The sequence below is a fragment of the Cyphellophora europaea genome (assembly GCF_000365145.1).
Source record: "Cyphellophora europaea CBS 101466 unplaced genomic scaffold supercont1.7, whole genome shotgun sequence".
In the NCBI taxonomy this organism is placed as follows: domain Eukaryota; kingdom Fungi; phylum Ascomycota; class Eurotiomycetes; order Chaetothyriales; family Cyphellophoraceae; genus Cyphellophora; species Cyphellophora europaea.
In genome coordinates this window covers 130511-151177 of record NW_008481813.1, presented here as the reverse complement: position 1 = coordinate 151177, position 20667 = coordinate 130511, and the positions used below count along the sequence as shown (strand labels likewise).

At 55.9% G+C, this 20667-nt stretch overlaps 6 protein-coding genes across 6 annotated transcripts; 4 read left to right on the top strand and 2 right to left on the bottom strand.

The window, feature by feature from the left end:
* Positions 1 to 656: 656 nt before the first annotated feature.
* On the top strand, positions 657 to 3428 carry HMPREF1541_07144 (uncharacterized protein; the record flags this gene model as incomplete). The annotated part of the gene is made up of 1 exon (XM_008721469.1): positions 657 to 3428. One exon carries the CDS (start codon positions 657 to 659, stop codon positions 3426 to 3428), a length of 2772 nt encoding a protein of 923 aa, XP_008719691.1.
* A 1218-nt stretch (positions 3429 to 4646) lies between these two features.
* On the bottom strand, positions 4647 to 6317 carry HMPREF1541_07143 (uncharacterized protein; the record flags this gene model as incomplete). The annotated part of the gene is made up of 1 exon (XM_008721468.1): positions 4647 to 6317. One exon carries the CDS (start codon positions 6315 to 6317, stop codon positions 4647 to 4649), a length of 1671 nt encoding a protein of 556 aa, XP_008719690.1.
* A 2229-nt stretch (positions 6318 to 8546) lies between these two features.
* Positions 8547 to 9897, top strand: HMPREF1541_07142 (uncharacterized protein; the record flags this gene model as incomplete). Its single annotated transcript, XM_008721467.1, has 2 exons — positions 8547 to 9386; positions 9442 to 9897. The coding sequence occupies 2 exons, from the start codon at positions 8547 to 8549 to the stop codon at positions 9895 to 9897; spliced, it is 1296 nt and encodes a 431-aa protein (XP_008719689.1).
* A 3054-nt stretch (positions 9898 to 12951) lies between these two features.
* HMPREF1541_07141 (uncharacterized protein) lies at positions 12952 to 15082 on the top strand (the record flags this gene model as incomplete). The annotated part of the gene is made up of 2 exons (XM_008721466.1): positions 12952 to 13276; positions 13329 to 15082. 2 exons carry the CDS (start codon positions 12952 to 12954, stop codon positions 15080 to 15082), a joined length of 2079 nt encoding a protein of 692 aa, XP_008719688.1.
* Positions 15083 to 16806: 1724 nt separating this feature from the next.
* On the bottom strand, positions 16807 to 17772 carry HMPREF1541_07140 (uncharacterized protein; the record flags this gene model as incomplete). The annotated part of the gene is made up of 3 exons (XM_008721465.1): positions 16807 to 17082; positions 17178 to 17515; positions 17610 to 17772. The coding sequence occupies 3 exons, from the start codon at positions 17770 to 17772 to the stop codon at positions 16807 to 16809; spliced, it is 777 nt and encodes a 258-aa protein (XP_008719687.1).
* Positions 17773 to 18979: 1207 nt separating this feature from the next.
* Positions 18980 to 20373, top strand: HMPREF1541_07139 (uncharacterized protein; the record flags this gene model as incomplete). Its single annotated transcript, XM_008721464.1, has 3 exons — positions 18980 to 19092; positions 19155 to 19529; positions 19578 to 20373. 3 exons carry the CDS (start codon positions 18980 to 18982, stop codon positions 20371 to 20373), a joined length of 1284 nt encoding a protein of 427 aa, XP_008719686.1.
* Between the last annotated feature and the right edge of the window lie 294 nt (positions 20374 to 20667).

Here is a 20667-nt window from a genome sequence, read left to right as displayed (position 1 = left end):
CCAAGAGCGACTTGAGGCTTGCATGGGTTTCGAAGGACTTTTGCACGTGTGCTACTACTTCCAGTACCAGCTATCTGCCTTCTACAAGCACCTTAGTGAATATTACTATTACTATGATCCTACTCTGCATGGCACTTTACTCCTCGACCTCGTGACGGCGCAGTCGGACCTTTCTTGCCCTCGGGGCCGTACCCGGAGACTTCGCGAGGAAAGCTGATTGGCAATCCGCTAGACCCTTCATCGTACATCAGGTAAGCAGACCTAAACTAGATCTGTACAGCCATCAGCCATCGACCATCGCCATGGAGGATTCCACGCCCTGGCTGTCCTTTCCAACCCATAGTAGGGTAGTCGTGGCGATTGGTGGGGTTAGAAATTGACGCAAACCATCGTGTTGTGGCACTGGACCTGGTAGAGAAATCCTCCCGGCCGATGGCCCGCTGACGTCGATCAACCCACACCGGCGACCCTTTGTTGAGGACCGCGACGGGCAGAGACCTTTCTTTGACATCTCCCACGGCATCTGTCTGTCTATGAAGCGTGAGAGGCCGGATACTCCACGGATAACTCGTATCACAGGGCGCGGCCCGCTTGAGTCATATGCATGACATGAAGTGAACACCCGCCCGAACCTTGCACTCCTCCCCAACACTGTCATGGAGCCCACTATAACCGGCGAGCCTACCGCCGCATCCCCCACCGAGGTTGAACAATCCACGGCTAGCGACAGCAAACCTCTCAACGACTACCGCGCCCTCCTCGCCGACTCTCCGCAGCGGTCCAATTCCATCCAAAATACCTCATCCTCGAACCCCGCTCGCTCCGCTTCGACCTCGTCCGCGACCGGTCTAAACCCGCGCTCATGTGTGACTTGCCGGCGAAGAAAAGTACGATGCAATAAAGAGAACCCGTGCGCCAACTGCGTGCGCGCAGGAATAGAATGTGTGTTTCCTGGGCCGGGGCGCGCACCCCGCAAGTCGAGAAAGCCGCCAGATGCCGAACTCCTCGCGCGGTTAAAGCGTCTCGAGGGTGTCGTCACAAGTTTGGGTGTCGAAGTGGGCGGCGACGGTTTGATCCGTGACAAGCCAACGACAGACAACGCAGAGCAGAATGGCAAACAAGATCCCGAGCAACTGGAGAGACGGTTGGAGCAAGAAAAGAGACACAGCATCGACAAGCATCTCGGCCGCTTGGTCATCAGTGACGACCGGAGTCGCTATGTCTCGAATCAATTCTGGGCCAGTATGGGTGACGAGATTGCAGAAATGAGGGATCTACTCGACGCCCCATCCTCCGCAGACGATAGCGAGGTCTATGATGACCAGAGCTCCCCCTCGACCGATCGCTATGCTTCCCACCAGGGCTTCATCTTTGGTTTCTCCTCGCTGAAAGTCGACCTGAAATCGCTACATCCGTCACCTTCTCAGATCTTCATCTTGTGGGAAGTCTACAAAGAGAATGTTGATCCCATAGTCAAGCTCATTCATCGCCCAACAGCCCGTAACATTCTCCTCAATGCTGCCAGCAGCACCGACAAGATCACACGTCCCGCTGAAGCACTCCTCTTCAGCATTTACTACGGCGCCGTCACATCCCTCACGCAAGAGCAGTGTCGGAAGCTCCTCGATGAAGACCGCGTTGACCTCCTCAAAAAGTACCGCTTCGCCACCGAGCAGGCCCTGGCACGTGCCGACTTCCTCAACAGTAGCTCACTGATGTGTCTACAAGCATTTGTGGGCTATCTCGTCTTCGTCCGCAACATGGACGACTCCCGCCTCGTTTGGGCACTCGGTGGGCTCGCCATCCACATCTCCCAAGCTCTCGGCATCCACCGCGACGGGACCCATTTCGGACTTCCCCCGTTTGATACCGAGATGCGCCGCCGTCTCTGGTGGCACATTTCCATTCTCGACAACCGCAGCAGCGAAGATCACGGCACCGACCCGACCTTCACCGAGCAGTTCTACGACACCAAACTACCGCTCAACGTCAACGATGAAGATATCTGGCCCGGCATGGTGGAGCCGCCCACAGAGCGCCAGGGAGCCACCGAAATGACCTTCTGCCTGATTCGCTTCGAGCTCAGTGTCTTCAATCGTCGCCTGAACGTGACGTCGCCAGGCGTCGGGGACCTGCGTCAACGCCCCGGCATGGAGGCATGTAGTCTGCGCGACCAGACGCTGCAAGAGAAAGAAGACATGATCGACCGCTGTCACCGACGCATCGAGGAGAAATACCTTCGACACTGCGACATGGGTCTGCCCATCCTCTGGGTCTCGGCCACAGTCGCGCGCCTGATCCTCGCAAAGATGTGGCTCATGGTGCACCACCCGCGCTCCTACTTCAACGACGGCGACGCACCCCCGCCCGAAGTCAAAGATCGCCTCTTCATCACTTCCATCGAGGTCATCGAGTTCTCGTACCTGCTCGAGCGCAACGAAAATACCGCCAAGTGGGGCTGGCTCTTCCGCACCTACATGCAGTGGCAGAGCGTGGCCTTTGTGCTCTCGGAAATCTGCGCTCGCCCGTGGGGCCCCGAGGTCGAGCGCGGCTGGCGCGCCGTCGAGTCCGTCTACAACGTGCGCTTCATCCAACAAGGCGTCAACCACAAGGGCATGCTGTGGAAACCCATGCGCCACCTGTGGCGGCGCGCCCAGGCCGTGCGCCAGCGCTACATCCTATCGCAGGGCGGCAATCCCGCCGCCACCACAGGCGTGCAGAGTATCGGCCAAGCGGGCGCTGTGCAGGGCGACATGACGTCCGGTCGCTGGGATCTGTCGTCGCCCAGCAACGCCAGTGGAAGTGAAGGCCCGCAGCCGCAGCCGTCGCAGCCGCCGATAGGCACCGACTGGAACGGCCAAGCGGACCCCGATCCCTGGACGGCCGGCTGGATCATGTCGGCGGACAACATCATGGGCGCGAACGCGCAGGCGTTGGGATTGGATCTCCGGGACGTCATGACGCCCGGTAGCCACAGCCAGAGTTCCGGCGCGAGGAGTCGCGGCCAGACGGCGCAGCCTTCTGCTGGTGCTAGTGCTGGTGGGGCGAGCGGCGGCGGAGGAACAATGGCCACGCCGACTAGCGCGCCCATGTCGGGTTTTGGTGCCGCGACGACTGCGATGAGAGGTGTGCCGAACGCGCATGTGAGTGGCGGCGCGCTGAAGCAGGATAGTCCGAACTTGGATATCGACATGTCGTCGTTTGGCGGCATGGCGAATAATAACAGTAGCAACAATGGAGTGGACAATGGCGGACTTGGAGGAGGAGGAGGGCAGATGGAGCTCAGCCAGGATTTCCTGGATTGGGGCGGTTGGAACCCCGGCGTGGGGGATTTTTCGGTCGGGCTGGTGGGACCGAATGGGATGACGAATTTGGGCGATGATGCCGCTATCCGCGGGTTGATGGATATGCAGCAGGAGTGGTTTTAGGGAGGTGGTGGTGGAGGTGGTGGAGAAGGTGAAGGAATTAGGGGGAGCGGTCGCGGAGAAGAGGGGGGAGTGGGGGAGTGGGGGAGAAAGGAGATTTACGAAGTTATGTTTCATGCACTCACTGGTCTTGTTGGTGTTTGGAAGATGGAGTTCGTTCTGGCATAGGATTATATCGTGGGCAAGTTTACAAGGCACAGACTAGGGCTGGAATGTGGGTTGGGATTCACAGACGTAGGTTCACGTCTTAAAGTAGAGAAAGCGGGTTGGGATTTTGCTGCGTTATAGTTGTAATTACAGAATAGCGCTTGAGTGTCAGAATTGAGGAATGAAAATCATAATCTACTCTCGCTAGAGGGTCTCGGTCAAGTCCTTCGGGTATTACAATGGTGTTGCCGTGAAGTATTCCGTTTGTTGCTGCCCGCGCCCGCCCCGTAGATGATAAGGAGAAAGTGCATTCATATTCCTCGTGGCTCGAACATTCGTTGTCCGTACACGTACACGTACCGTCAGAGGTCTAGAGCTCTATGGAGTTTCTCGACGCCCAGGTGGCGTCGTACGCAATCACGTATGTGTAGGTCCCGCTGTGGCGACTGATGAGGGACGTGATACGGTTCGTGGCACAATTGCCTTACGCCTAATTGCCTCGTCCGCCAAGAAGGCCGGCCCACCAGGACTGCCTACTTTGTGGGCACACAGGTTCGCTGTCTGTGGCAGGTAGAGCGCTTCCCCTTGCCGATCTGTCTTGAAAAAGTCTGTGAGGGGTGTTCGTCAGCCTGGGCCTGATACGACAAATTCATCTTGAGCTATGTGTCACAAAGAACCGGAAGGCTGATGTCTTCCGCCATCGTCGGGAGTACTATCTACCGCGAATTGTCTGTTGAATTGTGGCTTCTGCACGATACCGAAGACCGAGTTCCGGTGCCGTCAGATGTGAGAGAGGGAACATTCAAGTGAAGTCACGATAAGGGTGCATGCCGGGCATAGCTTGGTACATGGCGAGAGGTTCGCAATTCGAGCCGCTTATCATGGCCGTTGTTTATTGGCTAATCACCATACTAACAATGCATAAGGAGTGCTTTCAATTTTGATTTCAGGCCCTGCAACTTATAGCGCTTTTCAGATACACGGGGCAAATTACCATGAAGAAAGTACTTCGAGTTCGCTGAGTCGGCCTAGAGCGCCACCAGCAGACAACGAAGGTATTCTCGCCTAGCTAAATCAGACTGCATGGGCCTTGTCACCAAGAGCATAAGCCACAATATCGCGAAGGGCGAATCCACTCCCTACGCCGCCGATAGATGGAGTCCAGCCGGGACAAGCGGAGAGGAAGGAGCTCTTGTCGCCGAAGAGAAGGCCCAGGAACACTTCGGCCACAATGCGGCCGCCAACTTCACCAAGCTGTGGCGTTGTGACCGTGATTGGTTTGCCATCCGAGTCTGGCAGAACAGGTATTGGGATCTTTTTGTCCGTCTCAGTGGCGGTAGCTGCAGCTTCGGCGAGAATATAAGTCCACAGCGGGCAATTCCCCCGGAAAATCGCGTAGGCTGGATTGCCGGCAATGGAGTCCTCGTGTTTGCGAGGGTCATCCGTCGCTTTGGTGATGAAGATCTGATCATCGGAAAGGGGTGTGATGCCCATTGCCTGGGCCACGGACTGTCCGGATGGCAGACCAAGCTCAAACCCACGAAGGAGATTGCGCTGAGCCAGTGATGGCGGATCGTCAGCAGCGACAGACTTGGGCAGATCGGCCAATGGCTCGACGATGGATGCATCGAGCCGGTAGGCGAATTGCAACCGTTTCTTCATCTCATCGTCTGCAGGCTTCTTGTCTTCTGGCTCTTTACCGCGAGCCCGGAGGGGCCCAACATCAACGAACCTGCCCCAGTCAATATAGCGGTCCTTGTCCATCGCCGTGAAACCGGTCAGACCTTCTTTCGAGAATTCGCCATCTGATGCACCGTCAACAGTGACTGGCACAGGGAAAATTGCCAACAATTTGTGATCATTTAGGCGATAGCCCGGGCGAATCATTGAGTGACCGAGCCGGTAAGCAGCAGCTGAGAACTCGACAGGCATGAATGGCTTTTCCTTCCATTGGAAGAACTTGACCTTCGTGCGGTCGTACTGACCATTGGTTCTGAGTTTGTCGAGCACACTTGAAGAGATGATTCGTGGGAGGAAGTCATTGATGATTACCCACTGATAGTGCCAGCGAACGATGTTCTGAAGCGACGGAAAGTCGATTCCTGGGTTTTCATCCACAACGCGGTTGTGGAATCGTAGCATCAGTGCCTGAAACTGTGAAACGATGCTATTCTCGTCGTTGCGTGGGTCCCCGATGATTGCACGGGCGGGAGTAGCACTGTTCCGCTGGAGATCAGGGGCGCCGTTAGCGAGCTTTGCACCAAGGATGAACCTGTTTCCGTCGTACATGTAGGGCTGATCGTCAGGACCACGCCCATAGACGTTGTCAAGGTCGAGTGCTGGGGTCCGGAAGTCCGTGAGGCCGTTTGGGTCGAAACGTTGGGTTAGGGTGGTTACCGGATCGAAAGTGAGGTCGTGATCGATGAATTGACCAAAGTACGTATAGAGGGCCGGTATTCCACTTTCCTCATCATCGAATCCGTCCTTCGGCTTGTCGAACGTGGAAGTCATTGCCGAGCCCAATTTCTTCAAGGCGTCTCGACTCTGCTGCTCAGTAGTGCCATAGTTTGCGGCAATGACACTGCTGGGGAACATACGACCGAAACGCCCCTCGAAGGTGAGGGAGTTGGCCGTCGACATGAGACCTCGCAGTGGCGTGCCATGGCAGGCGAAGGCACGCACAGTTGCAGTCATGGAGCCGCCAGCCTCTTGACCGTTCTGAAGAACACTCTCAGTCTTGGACATGATGAATGCTTAGTGAGAGCTGTCAGAGTCTGATGAACACAAGAGGTTGCAATTTATACTCGTTCCCGCCCCCAGCGATTACCATCGTCGAGATCCCAATTCGGCGGCGAGGATTCAGCCCTGTACCACCATCCGTATTGCCCCAGGTCTGGATGCACCTGGAGCTCGTGATCGAGCAGTATGCGTTTTGTTGACTCAATCAATAGTCGACAATGTTACGGGTAGGCTGCAGGTATAGTCGTTGACCGGTTCTGTGCGTCGTCATCGCAAGGCCAGATGGTGGCCTTGATCATTCGGGAGTTCAGCTCGTCCGTATTTTGATCCAGTTGGAAGCTAGTCTTTGGGCCTCGGGACCTATCATTTCCACTGGACTCGTCTTCATGTGCACAGGTAAGGCAGATTCTCTCCACGTATGCTTCATTACGTCCAATCGGAAAGCTCAGTAGCTCGAGCCCGAAGAATTTGTAGGTGAGCAATCACTCTCCCGAAGCCTGTCCCGTATTGTCAAGTAGCGGTCACGGCGAAGTACCCTGGTATGCATAGTCACGTGTCGAATGCCTGTGCGTCGGAGCCAATCCTGGGCTTGTCCTTCATGACACCCTGCAGACCGGTCAACAGAGGGACTACCCTGAGCAGTGCAGAACACGAAGATCCAGCACAGGCCGCCGAATCTACGATACGCACAGTTGAGATCTCTGCGCTTCATGACAGTATTGGTGGATGAGCAAAAGAGGAGCATAGCAAAGGAGGAGTCACGATAAACCTGCAAGAAGTTCTAACCAACGCTTGGCGGAAGGCAGCGGCTCAGATGACTGCTGGAAGGCTCTACTGGGTGATTTTGCGAACACAAACAATCATTCAGATTTTGACTTGATATCTCCTCGTCATCCGTCTGATGCTCACAAGACACCCTTGCTTTCCCAGGCATGGCAGGCGACGAAGGTCGAAAATGGGCTAGCTCTGTGGTCAGCCAAAGTATGCTTTCATCGACCAAATATGAATTACCATCGCTCACGGTCACGCACGGAGCTGCGCGATGCATTCTCTGCAGAACACTACTAGCAGACTCTAGGGTCGATCAGTGCGTCAAAGATTGCAAGGTCGTCCTCGTCGTCCTCCATTACCCCAACATCGGATCATTGGTCGGCAGACATTCGAGCCTGGCTAAAGATCAGTCTAGACCCTTCTGCGCCGGCGAAAAGCAAAGCCCTCGGGCGCCAACACGAAACGGCCCGCCTCAACGACAAGGCTGAAGTTCAGCTGGAACTGAGGCTACAAGTCCAGCCCGGTGCTACAGGCTTTCACGCATTGCCAACTCATCAACCTCCATTTTGGAAGTGTTCCCATACCCCGTACACAACCTCCGATTGAAGCTTGCGGGTCAGCATAGAGACAAGCAAATGTCGCCATCGACCGACTGGCCGCCGCCAGGCCACTGAGATCTGGGCCAATGCAATTTCTAAAACAATTTCCAAACACCCCTCCTGCAGGGCCACAACCACCAGTCAAAGTCAGCATTTAGGCCCTGCACGATTGGCCCGGCAGTCCTGTCAGACCCTCCCCGGCCCTATTTTTGAGCCTTGGAGACGCCGCACCCCTGACAGTCGTTCGGATGCGGACGACGCTAGTCCTCCTTCAGGACTGTCACTGCTGGCCATCCAATCGTCTGGCTGCCCAGGTCAGATTCAGGAACAGCAAAACTCTGCGTCTGTGATTCCCGGAGCCTAAATCCCCAACGCCCAAGCAAAGCCAAATCGTGCCGCAGCTGGTTCGGTTTATCAGCCCCTGACCGCTAAGAGGCTTGTTGTTGAATTGGGAGCAAGATGAATCGACGCGCCGCGATCCCAGCCGCCGCCGTTGAGCCACTGAAAAGGATTCCCAGGGCCACCAGCGGGCGTCAAAAACCACTCCTCCGCCTGCCAAACCCGTGTTACTGAGACACAAACTGCAACAACGGCCCCTCGCTTCGTCGCTCGCATGCGTCTTGCGTTCGCTCGCGGGTTGTGTTGAGATATATCGTCGCTCTTGATATCGTGCACAGCTGCCTCCACAATCTCTGGTGTCTGCCTCGACCTTCTCATAAAAGCAGAGCCATCAGGCTGCCTTGGACCCCGACTTGTTTTACAGCCGTTCGAAGATATACCTCAAATTCGGTGTTGAACACCCTGCGCGCTGTTGACCAGTGCTTATACGATCCTTGCGCGCAATATTATCACTACATACATTACGATGGGGCATTTACCGCCTCTCTTCACGCGCCTCGTTCTCCTATTGACTACACTCCTCTCATTCACGAGTGCCGAACCTGCCTCCGCAAGCCAGAGCATCGGCGGCGGCCTCGCCTTTGCTGTCAACGTACCCTCCAACTCCTCCGATGCCCTGTTCCTCAACTTCCGCCTGCCCGCCCGCAGCGTGTCATGGGGCGCTTTCGGCTTCGGCGATGGCATGTCAGGCGCGCTGATATTCGTCGCCTACCAGAATGAAGCCGGCAATGGCATCACCGTCTCCCCACGTCTCGGCACCGGACACGTCATGCCGGAGCATACGACCGATGTTACATTCACCGACATGGGCAGCCAGATCGCAAACGATAGCTTTATCGTTAGGGGCATGTGCGAGAACTGCAGGCGTTGGAGCGGCGGAAACATCGATACCAGCGCCAGCGCACAGCCTATGATCTGGGGCAGTGGACGCGCGGGAAGTCTGCGCAGCGATGACTTGGACGCCACGATTGCACTGCATCAAGCCAAGGGTCGCTTCTCGATCGATATGCGCAGTGCCGAGGGCGAGCCCGGTGTGCCGCAATTTCAGCTCGAGGATACGCGCACAAGCAATGATGGACCGCCGGTCGGGGACAGTGGACGTCCGCGCTTCTTCGACAAAAGTGCCATGATCATTGCGCATGCCGTGCTGATGATTGGAGCGTTCTTGATTCTCTTCCCGGCTGGATATGCGGTGCTTAGGCTGTTGGACAAGGTGCTTATTCACGCGGGCGTGCAGACGCTGGCCGCTCTGGTGGTCATTATTGCGACTTCATTGGGCATCGCAGCGAGCAAGCAGCAGCAAATCGTGAGTTTTTCTTCCCAATTCTGACCTCCCTTCCGGGATTCTTATTATTCCCCAGTCCCCCAACATCAATGCTCCTCATCAGATCATGGGCCTCATCGCCCTAATCCTTGTCGTGGCCGCTCTCGTCGTCGGCGCCGCCGGCCACGCCATCTACCGCAAGACTGGCGCACCCGCCAAATTCATGATCGTGCACCGCATCCTCGGCCCCTTCAGTGTGGGCCTTGGCCTTGTCAACGCCGTAGTAGGTTTCCGCTTCGCCGGCCACTACCGCCCCATTATCGGCTTCGTCATCCTCACCATTCTCATCTTCACTGGCATCACGGCTTTGATTCTCTTGAAGCGCAGGCGCGCGATGCGCAAGCAGGCCATGAACACGCCTGCGGCTATGAACTTCAGGGAGGGCGGCTACGGAGGTGGTGCTGCGCCGCCAGCGTATGGATCGCCTCCGCCGGGACATATGCCCATTCCGCTGCAGACGTATCAGCCAAGTCAGGCGCCAGTGTATAGATAAAAGGGTTCTCATCGAGAGGCTGGGTAAGAGAGGGGCATCATGCGAGCAGATGTGGGATGAGAAGGGGTGTTGAATGAGCTCACGACCAACAGCGTATTGCATGAATATTTGGCGGCTATTTCCTGAAAGCTGTGGACTGCACTGCCTGTTATATATGACATGTTAGATGTGTTTTGATAGTGAGAAACGATATGTTCTACTTCTTCTACTTCAAAGAAGTTTCTTCGCGCCCGGCTTTGGCTTGTCATTGTCCCCGTCATCGTGATCGAGATGCAGTCCTCTGTGACCGGCTGAGCACCATGCCTGTTCTTGGCAGTGGCGTGTGTCTTTCGGACGGTAAGTCGCGTTCGGCGGCCCTTTCCATCACAATGTTGTTGATGCATCTTCTTCTCCCTGCAGCAGTCACATCATCTCGGATCTCGCACATCTGTGCCATCCGGGGTGTTCCGTTCCAGCGCCGAGTGGCAGCAATGAGCTCATTGACTGCGGATTCCGGCCCTGCTGCCCAGGGGGCCGCCGCCGAGAAGCTCGTTGATACCGAGACCTTCTTAGATGGCCCACGCCTTCTCAAGAGGTGAGGACGAATTGTGAGAAGTCTTCCGGGAACATCGCAACCGTCCTTGAATCTCGAGACTGCATCGCCTCAGATGCAAAATGATTCGCGGGCTGCACCGTACGAAACACTGTTTCGAAAAGGATTGACTTGTTGATATTCTCCGATCCGTGGAAATGACTGTGATGCTTGTGACGCAGCCATTGAGCAACTCAACAATATTATGTGCTGAACACCTTCATGGGTGGACCAGGGTGTCTGGACCTACTTCAGCGCTGCCCCAGCGCCGTCCAAGCTGTAGCCGGACCTCATCTGGATGTTTGACAAGTCGATGGAAGGCAACCTCTGCAGGGACTTGCCTGGCTACTGTTGTTCACTCTCAAGTCCACGGCTGTTTGCTCTTGAGTGGAGTGATGGAAGTCCCAGACCATTTACGATCGAAGACACTTATTCAGCTGCCGACAGTCACTGACTAGGTATTTGCTCAATTTTGGCCATGCTGGGTAGTCGGGACGCAGGCAGTCATGTTCCAGCGGAAACGACTCCGAGGTCCCGTCGCTGGTAATTCGTTGCCGTCCCTGTCACTTGAAGAGCGGTCGCCGATTTTTGGTCTGGTATTCTTGGCCAACGTCCTCGACTTGCTCAATGGTTTCGGTTGATGAGAATGATGTGGAGAGCAACAAAACACAGAATAACCGGGAGAAATGTGATGGTAAGCATGTTGTCTGGCCTTGTTACGGTCTAATCAAGGAAACAGTGAAGTACAAGCAGATGAACAGTGCTTGAGTAGAGCTTAGCTGGTTACAAGGAGGATTTCGCGGAACCCCTGAAATCTTCGGCCTTGCCTATCAATGCCAAATGATTGTGGCTCATCGTGCAAGCAGAAACTATCAACCGAATCATCTGTCCATGCACTGCGAGTACCCACGCCAGGGACTGAGCCGGCGCGCAACGTCTGGGCGTCAGTCTCAGACCACATCCGCTAGAGCTGCAGTACGTGTGTGGGGGAAGAATGGCCACAATGTCCTTGATTGGCATTGGCAGGAGTTTGTTAGGCCCACAAGCACAATGTCAGTCCTTCTACAAGCACCTCCTACGCCGGAGCCAACCTTGAACGCCCGAGACAGGTGCCCCAGGAGTACGAGATATGTCCTTGCCGCAGAGACGGAAGAACCTTTTCGAGCACACAACACTGCTATCTATCCAGCGCGAGGCTCTATACTCCGTTACAGCCACTCACTCAGTCATGTGGTGCCCCTCCACTAGGGCGCAAAAGCCCTTGTTGCATTGCATCCCGTACCCCGTCTTGTTCGCCACCTTATTCGACCAGAACTCAGCTCCCGATTGCGACGGTCCAAGCGTGCAGCGACAATTGCTCAAACAGGCCCAGTACCCCTCATTGCCCAATGGTCATACGCAGAACAATGATACGAGCATGCATCTCGGTTCGCATGCAAGCTCAGATCTCACCTTCGCCAACGCTGTAGCCCAGACCCTGCTTACTAGGTTCAGGTCAACCTCCGACACGGCTCTCTCATGCAAGTCAGTGGATATTGTCCAGTTTTCATGAGCATTTTCGACAGATTCACTCAGTCAGTGGCACCTGCTATCGACATCATTTGCACACCGGAGCGTGCGTAAAAACACGAAAGCTTCGCCCGTGTGTCGAATGTAATAGAGAGGAAGCAAGACGGCGGTCGATATATGTTCACCAGAGATAAGATATCGACATTCAAGACAATGTCGGAAGCGGTAAAGAATTAGCCGATGCACGAACAAGTCATGTCGACGGTCAGCAGCACGCCGATGTCGATTGCAAATTCGATGGCGGTCGGAAAAGCCACAGCTTATTCGTTCACCCTGCCACTGCTCTTCGGCAGATCGTTGAACCGCAGTTCAACAGGAAGCCATTGCTGGTTAGGAAATACTGTATCCGGCAGGCAACGAGCAGGCTTCTGGAGAGCGGGAACTGTTCGGTGCCTCGCCTCCAAGGCCATTCACCGGCGTTGCTGAGGGCGCTTTCGACCCCACCCCCGCACACAAGACCGGGGTAGTCTTTACTAATGGACTACCGTCCACCGTTCGCACGAGCTCAATTGGCTACTCCTCTTGCAAACCATTCGATAAACTCCACATGGCTACAGCGAGGGTTTCTTGGCTTTCACGCATGGTTATGCGAGCAACCGGCAACGGGCTCATTGCTTCCTCGCTTCTCCTTCTTCCTGGTCAGCCTCCACACAAGCCGCCAACCCCAGACGCCACGTCTATCTGAGAATGGGCGACCTTATCCACTAGATCCGGACCTTGTGGTAGATCGCGGCTTGCTTCGACATGGTGTTGCTGACAGCCACTCAGAGTCCTTGATGTTGTGACTTCGAGGGGTTGGAGACATACCCTCTTGGACCGGGGATACAGCGAGCAATCTGATATACATGCACGCATTCCTCGCCATCGTCTTGCCACATCTCTCTCACAGTCAATTATTCTGAACATTACCCAGCATGTCGAAATTCGTTGAGAGGGCAAAGCAATCTTTCCGCACGGACCATACTTGGGATCGTGTTGGTAGATACTCAGTCATCGGAGCAAAGGCTGCGCCTGCTGCCGCCGCCGGCTATCTACTCGAGAAGGTCCCCATCGTCGGCTGGCTACCCCGCTATAGACCACGATGGCTCATCTCAGATGTCATTGCAGGCTTGACGCTGGCCGTCATGCTGATTCCCCAGAGTTTGGCATATGCTGCCATTGCTACCATTCCAGTTGAGTACGGCTTGATGGCTAGCTGGCTCCCTGCCACCATTTACGCCTTCATGGGCACTTCCAAGGGTACGCAATCACGCCGTTATAGAGTGCGAGAATGTGACGCTGACTGCTTTAGATCTCTCCACCGGCCCAACTTCACTGATTGGCCTTCTGACTTCGGAGGCGGTCCACGCTCTGGAGCCCCAGGGCTACCGGGCACAGGACATAGCCGCGTGTGTTGCCCTCTGGATGGGCGTCTACGGCATCATTCTGGGCTTCCTCAAGCTGGGATTCTTGCTCGAGTTCATTTCCGAGCCTGTGCTTACCGGCTTCATTTCAGCCGCTGCCATTATCATTGGTTCAGGACAGGTCAAAAATCTCATCGGCCAGAGTGACATTGGAGACGGCTTTGCCGCCATTGTTCACGACACTTTCGCTACGCTTCCTGATGCTGATGGCAACACTGCCGCAATTGGCGTCACCGGTATTGTCATGCTTTGCCTCATGCAGCACATTGGCACCCGCTGGGGCAAGAAGTACAAGGTCGCGTGGCTGGTTTCGATCCTTCGAGCCTTTGCTGTGCTTGTTCTGTACACTGGGATCAGTTACGCCGTCAACAAGGACCGTGATTCAGATGACTACCTGTTTGCAGTCACCAAAATGACACAAAGAGGCATCATCCCTCCCAAGGTCCCCGAATCGGCACTCATCAACAAGACTGCCACCCACGCCATTGCTGCCTTCATCGCTGCAGCTGTTGAGCATGTTGCCATCGCGCGCGCGTTCGGTGCCAGAGGCAACTACCTCACAGACCCCTCTCAGGAGCTCTGCTATCTGGGCGTCACGAACTTCGTCAACTCCTTCTTCAACGCCATGGGTGTGGGCGGGGCCATGTCTCGTACTGCTGTCAACGCTCAATGCAACGTTCGCTCACCCCTCTCCGGTTTCGTCACCACAGGCGCAGTGCTCATCTGCCTTTACGAACTCACGGATGCACTGTACTGGATTCCCAAAGCTACCCTGGCGGCGATCGTCATCACTGCCATCTGGCCTCTGATCGGCCACTGGCGCACCTACTACGGTTTCTGGCGCACCTCGCTGGCTGATTTCATCGCGGCCATGCTCGCTTTCTGGCTGACGCTCTTCGTCAACTCCGAAACCGGCATCGGTGCCGGCGTAGGCTGGTCAGTCGTCTACTACCTCCTCCGTCTAGCCTGGCAACGCACACAATCCATCGGCAGCAACTCACGCTCTGAGATCGTGCGATCCATCGACGCTGCGCGCGGTATGCCGTCTAACATCCCCGACGACGTGCGCGTCTTCCGCTTCAACGAGAACGTCTTCTTCCCCAACGCCACGCGCATCAAGGCGCAGCTCGTCGACGGTGTCAAGACCTACCATGCGCCCACATACTCGAGCGCCAACGGTGCCGAGGCCGACCGAATGTGGTCCGTCGTGGGCATCCAGCGCGTCAAGAAGCTACGCAAGCGCGCCGGCATCACTGACGTCGACGCCCTCCCGCCCATCCGTCTCGTCATCATGGACTTCTCCAAAGTGACACACACAGACGCCACAGCACTGCACGCCATGAAGGAGGTCTTCGCTGAGATCAAGAAATACGGCGGCAAGGACGTCGAAATCCGCTTTGCCGCATGTCAGCAGAACGTCCGCTTCCGCTTCGAGCGCGCCGGCTGGGACATGGTCGATGCGGACTCGAGTTCCGGCTCTGACAGTCCTGCTCCCGAGGGTGCGAAGACGGTCAGATGTTATCGCAACGTCGCAGACGCCGTGACGGATCGTGGCTCGGTGATGCGCGAGGATATCAACGTTGTCGTCAAGGGCGATGAGACGCCGCCCGAGGGTAGCGCCGAGCACCGCGAAAAGGTATGAAAAGCCGAAATTCTTTTCTTTTCTCGAGACACCAACGCAGAGTGGCGCTTTGCTGAGACATCGTGTTGCCACAGATGACCGAGTCGCCTCCCAGCGAGGCGCGGGAGCTCGATGAGAAGGACGTTGAGCGGGGTGGTGGTGATGATGGTGGTGGGCACGTTGTGCGATGATTGACGTATGTGGTCGTTGTTTCTTGTTAGCGTTCGTTGTTGCTGTTAATGTCGGGCTGCTTTTATGATGTGACGAAACTATGAACGATGGAGATGGGGCCTTTGGCTGGGACAGCAAGCCGTCGGCTGGGACTGGGGAACGGGGGAGACTGCTTTCCTATGCCTACCAGCCGGCCAGCACACCTTTGATGAAATGATACCTCTGGAAAACTGATGCACCCTCTCTTGTAAAGAGAGGGAGGGGGAAGGGCTTCAGGACATACACACGGGCAGATACGGAACTACTTATCTACCCACAACCCTCCCCTTTGCCTTCCCAATCTTTGTGGCTGTCCCCTGCCAGCGAGAGAGCCCACATGCCATATGTTGAAAACTAGATTCCGATACCCGGTACCGGCACGAGAAACCGATATCATTGTCCTTCTTATCTACCCAAGACCAGTGTAGTGATGGAAACAATGACCGTTCCGCTCTGGAGACTGGGTGGACCCCATGCTCTAGCAGCGGGTGATAGATACATCCTACATCCTACACACTATGCGAAAAGTATCCGTGGCGGTTCTGGGTGTGGGAAGGCTATGCCCCGGGAAAAGTCGGTCTACGAGCTGCATTTGGTACATGGATCTGGACGTTCCGATACCGAGATGGCAACGGACTACGGTGGATGGTGTACAACATTCAGCCCTCCGTCCGCGGGTCCACCAGCCACCGGGTTCACGGGGCGTGATGTCGGGCAGTTGAGCGATGAGTCTGAACGCAACAGAGGCCACCGGGCGGTATGCGGGTCAGCTGCGAGTTGGGTGGGAACGGGATGCTGGATAGTCGGCTGTAGCTGGTGTGGGAATAGAGGAGGTTCAGCGCGAGGAAAGTGAGATGTGGGGCGTAAACGTTTTGCCGAAGGGAGAAGCTGGCCGGTTTTGGAAACACCGGGACTAAGAGCGGAGTTGAAGGAGCCTTGTTGTGGGGCGGAGGGCGCGCTGGAGCGGGTGAGAGATCAGGCTGGCGAGGACTTGAGAGCCGGACTGTGTGAGGGTTCGTTTAGGCGGGTGGTGCTTGGGGTGAAGGTCAAGGCGGTGAAAGTGAAAGGTGGTGAGTGATATGTGGCGCGATCCGTGGATTAGCAGTGGTACTGAAGCCACTGGTGGTGGAATGATAGCGTCGGTATTTGATGATGCTGTAATCATGGTGAATAGCTAAGCTACATATATCAAACAGATGCGAAAGCATTGGAGTTCATTTCATTGAGAATGCTATTTGGGAAGCATTCATATCCATGCCACTGGCCCCAGCCATTGACCTGTTCCTCCGCAGTGGCTTTATCTACAGCTTGGTCAACGGGGGATGATTCTATGCTCATATGCCACTGGCGTTGCTGATGCTGGCGCTTCTGCACTCGAGCCAAGGGAAGAGCGAACGTAGCCTACTGCTAGACCGCTTCGATGAGTCGAGTGCTCAACTGCTTCCCTTCTCCACTCCCGGCTTCTCCAGCAAGAGCCCACCACTCCAGGCCCCAACTCGCATGTTCCACTCCCATATTTGATGCTCTACTCTGCTCTACTCCAGGCGAATTGCACCCTTTCCCTGCCAAAAGACCCAAACGCAGCCAATGGCGATCTTGAGCACGCCTGTGATCCATAATGGGTGCCCAATGTCTCCGTCCTCAGTCAAGAAGCCCGAGGCGGCGGCACCGACGACCAGCGCGATCACGGAGATGAAGCGGCGGTTGCGCTTAAGATTGGCGCCCCGTGTCACGATGGGGGTCGTGAACAGAGCGGAATCCATGAAGAGGTCGCAGTAGGTGCTGGTGAGGACAACGGTGGGGAGTTCGTTCTGCGAGGAGGGCGTGAGAATCAGCTTGGTTTATCTTCATTCAGGCAGATGGGGGTGTAACTCGAAGGGAAACAAGAGGAGTAAGGAAAACTCACGAATCCCAAAAACCGACTCATGACAATCTGCCCAGCGCTCTGAAAGCTCAACAGGCTGAGCGGCAGCAGCACGATGAAGTCGTGAGGTAGACGATCACCAGCGTCCTTGGGCACGAAGCCGCTGACCACGAGGCCAAAAGCAACGAAGCACAAAACGACCTGTACAAGCATCGAGGCTACCATGGTGGACCGTTTCAAGGGCTTCAACACCCGCGAGACCCGACTGAAGACGAAGCATCCCAGGCAGAAGGAGGCAATGGCCGTGCTGGATTTGGCCCAGCGGTAGGGCTGGCTGTAGGGTTGGCCGGAGACGCCGAGGCCGACATAGACAGTATTTCCTTCGCAAAGGCCGCGTTAGTCAGTCTCTTCTTTGACACCTGTGCGGCTGTATGCGAGGGGTTCTGGGATATCGAAGGAGGAGACGCGGCTTACCAGTCTGCATGCTCACGAAGCAGCTCCACGTGTTGAAGACAGCTGAATCCACCATGCCAGAGATGAAGGAGAGCACGACGAGGATGATGTCGGACCAGTCCTGGTGCACATCCTGCGCCATATGCCGCCGGAAACGCGAGAGATGCGATTTTTTGGAGTCCATGGCCGCGTAGCCATTGAGCGTCGTCTGCGACTCACTGTCTTCGGTGTTGCTCATCGTGGGGGAGAGTGTTGTCGTTGTGGTCTGCGAGTTTTGCTTGGGGACGGAGTTGTTGCCGTTGGCGGCGGCCGCGGGGGACATTGGGAGTCGTGTGTGCCTGGACGGGTGCTGGGTCGTAAAGTACGCCGTGGTGTTGCTGGTGGTTTGGGTGGGCTGCTCGGGGGACAGAGAGCCTGATGAGCTGTGTTCTGTTGTTGAAAGACGAAATGCTTGAGAGAGGGAACAACCAGTGACGAACAACGAAGCGAGATCTATTTGATGGAAGTGTATGAAGAGTAGGGGAAGAGAACTATCTCAGCGACTGTTTTCATCCGTGACTGATTTTCACTGCCTGATGGAGAGTCGCCGCGGATGCGGAACCCCCGCCTCCCCACCCCACTGCTCGAGTAACGAGAGAGATCCTCTCACGGACCGAGCGCTGGATCTGCCAAGTGTCCGCCGAGTATCAGCTTCATGTACCCCGTTCTCTTGGATCTGTCAGGCTAGCAGAAGAGCGGGTACCCCTGCTACGGCTCAAAGATCTCGCAGGTCTTGGCCGCAGGGTCATCAGGGGCCTGAAAGAGATCAGCTTTGGGTTCCCCAGGTCTTGGAGATGGGAATGTTGCATCGGATGAAGGCCGCACTCAGGGCCTGCGTGAGCGTCTGGACCCCCGCGAATTCAAACACCCGGACCGTTTGGCGATGGACAGGAGAAGAGAGGGGCGACGTTGCCGAGGCCAGTGGTAGAACGTATAGCCGGCTATCTGGGCTTGCTCCGGGCGCCACGCGGAGGAACGGCGGGGTCACGTTTACCTGAGCAACCGCCCTTGAGTCGTGGCGAAAGGTTTGGTAGACGAGTGGAGAGCTCAGGAAGCTTTACTTCAGATATGGTTGGTGCGGCAGATTTCGAGCGCGTCACGCCATGGGGAGGCGAGAGGGGAGCTGTCCGTTGGGGGTTGCTAGCTGTAATAAAGCTCTTCAGGCAGTGGATGCAATAAATAAGTGACGCGTGCAATACGACACCCACTCCCGCTGCTTCTCATAGTCATCTACATCCTTCTTCGAGCCTGTGAACCAAGCTTAAGACTGCATGACCCGGAAGCTGTTGCCGAAAAGCAGTAGGGACATACTCAACATCCCCACCTCATCGACAGCGACCAACACCGACGACATGGTTCACACCCACCGCATGGGCTCCGTGCTCGAGGAGCGCCGTGACCCCAATTTCAATACATGGACTGAGATCATCCCTGAGCGTGTGAGAGATACCGCCAAATCTAAAGGGTGAGTTTAGGCAGCGTCCACAGGCAGTGAAATGAGGAGCACCCACTGACATTACCCTGCAGCGTCGTGCCCATCAATGGCGGCAAAGGCAGCAATATTCTTGGTCCCGATAACCCAGAGCGTGCGCAGCAGTCATACTCGCTGGTCAAGCCACCTGTGACGGACGCCGGCAAGATGCCCAATATGAAGTGGAGCTTCACAGACAGCCACATGCGTCTTGAGGAAGGCGGCTGGGCGCGTGAGACGACGGTGCGCGAGCTCGGCACATCCAAAGAGCTGGCGGGTGTGAATATGCGGCTTGAACCTGGTGTCTATCGTGAGCTGCATTGGCACTCAGAGGCGGAGTGGGCATACATTCTAAAAGGATCCTGCCGAATCACGGTTCTGGACGTCGAGGGTGGCAGCTTCATCGATGATCTCGAGGAAGGTGATCTCTGGTGAGTAGATAGTTGGGTCTCCTCCGCGGGCCTCACTGACACGCCCAGGTATTTCCCTACTGGCTTCCCCCATTCGATCGTCGGCACTGGAGACGAAGGCACCGAGTTCCTTCTCGTCTTTGACGATGGCAACTTCAGCGAGGACTCTACCTTCCTCCTCACGGACTACCTCGCCCGCACGCCTAAGGATATCCTCGCCAAGAACTTCCGCATTGACGCCCGCACCTTTGACTCGCTGTCCCAAAAGGAGAAATACATCTTCCAAGGCTCCATCCCTGGCTCCCTCGACTCGGACCGCAAGCAGGTCATCTCTTCCAAGCACCGCTTCACGCACCGCCTTCTGGAGCAAAAGCCAATCAAGTTCGACGGCGGCGAGGTGCGCATCGTCGACAGCACCAACTTCCCCATGTCCAAGACGGTGGCGGCTGCGCATGTCATCATCAACCCGGGCGCTCTGCGTGAGATGCACTGGCACCCTAACGCCGACGAGTGGAGCTTCTTCATCAGCGGCAAGGCGCGTGTCACCATCTTCGCCAGCAACGGCAATGCCCGCACCTTCAACTACCAGGCCGGCGACGTTGCCGTCATCCTCAAGAACCACGCCCACTACGTCGAGAACATTGGTGACGAGCCCGTCGAGATGCTCGAGATGTTCCGCGCTCCTCGCTTCGAGGACTTTAGTGTCGAGCAGTGGCTGGCGCAGACGCCGAGGACGTTTGTTGCTGAGCACATGAACTTGACCGGCAGCAGGAAGGAGGAATTCCTCAACGGCTTGAGCAAGAGCCCCGCTGCTGTGAAGCCGCCCCTCAAGAAGAGCAAGAGCTATGATGATGCGGGCCTATGAACTGAGCGTTTCACTGGGAGTACTATTGTATATAGCGGGTAAAATGGTTTCATGTCATGAATGTCCGGAAGCGGTACGGCCTATCTCTGGTTTTCTGGATCGGCTGGACTCGATCCACCGTCGCTGCTGTTCCCGCTACTCGATTTGTCCTCGAAAATTGATCCAGGCACATTGTAACACTGTGCAGAGGAAGGAGAAGAAGTCGCGTAAACATTGATCCACGAGAAGAAAATCCTCAGCCTTGTTGCGTGATGTATGCAGCCTCGTGGTTCCCCTCATAACGGAGACGGTGAC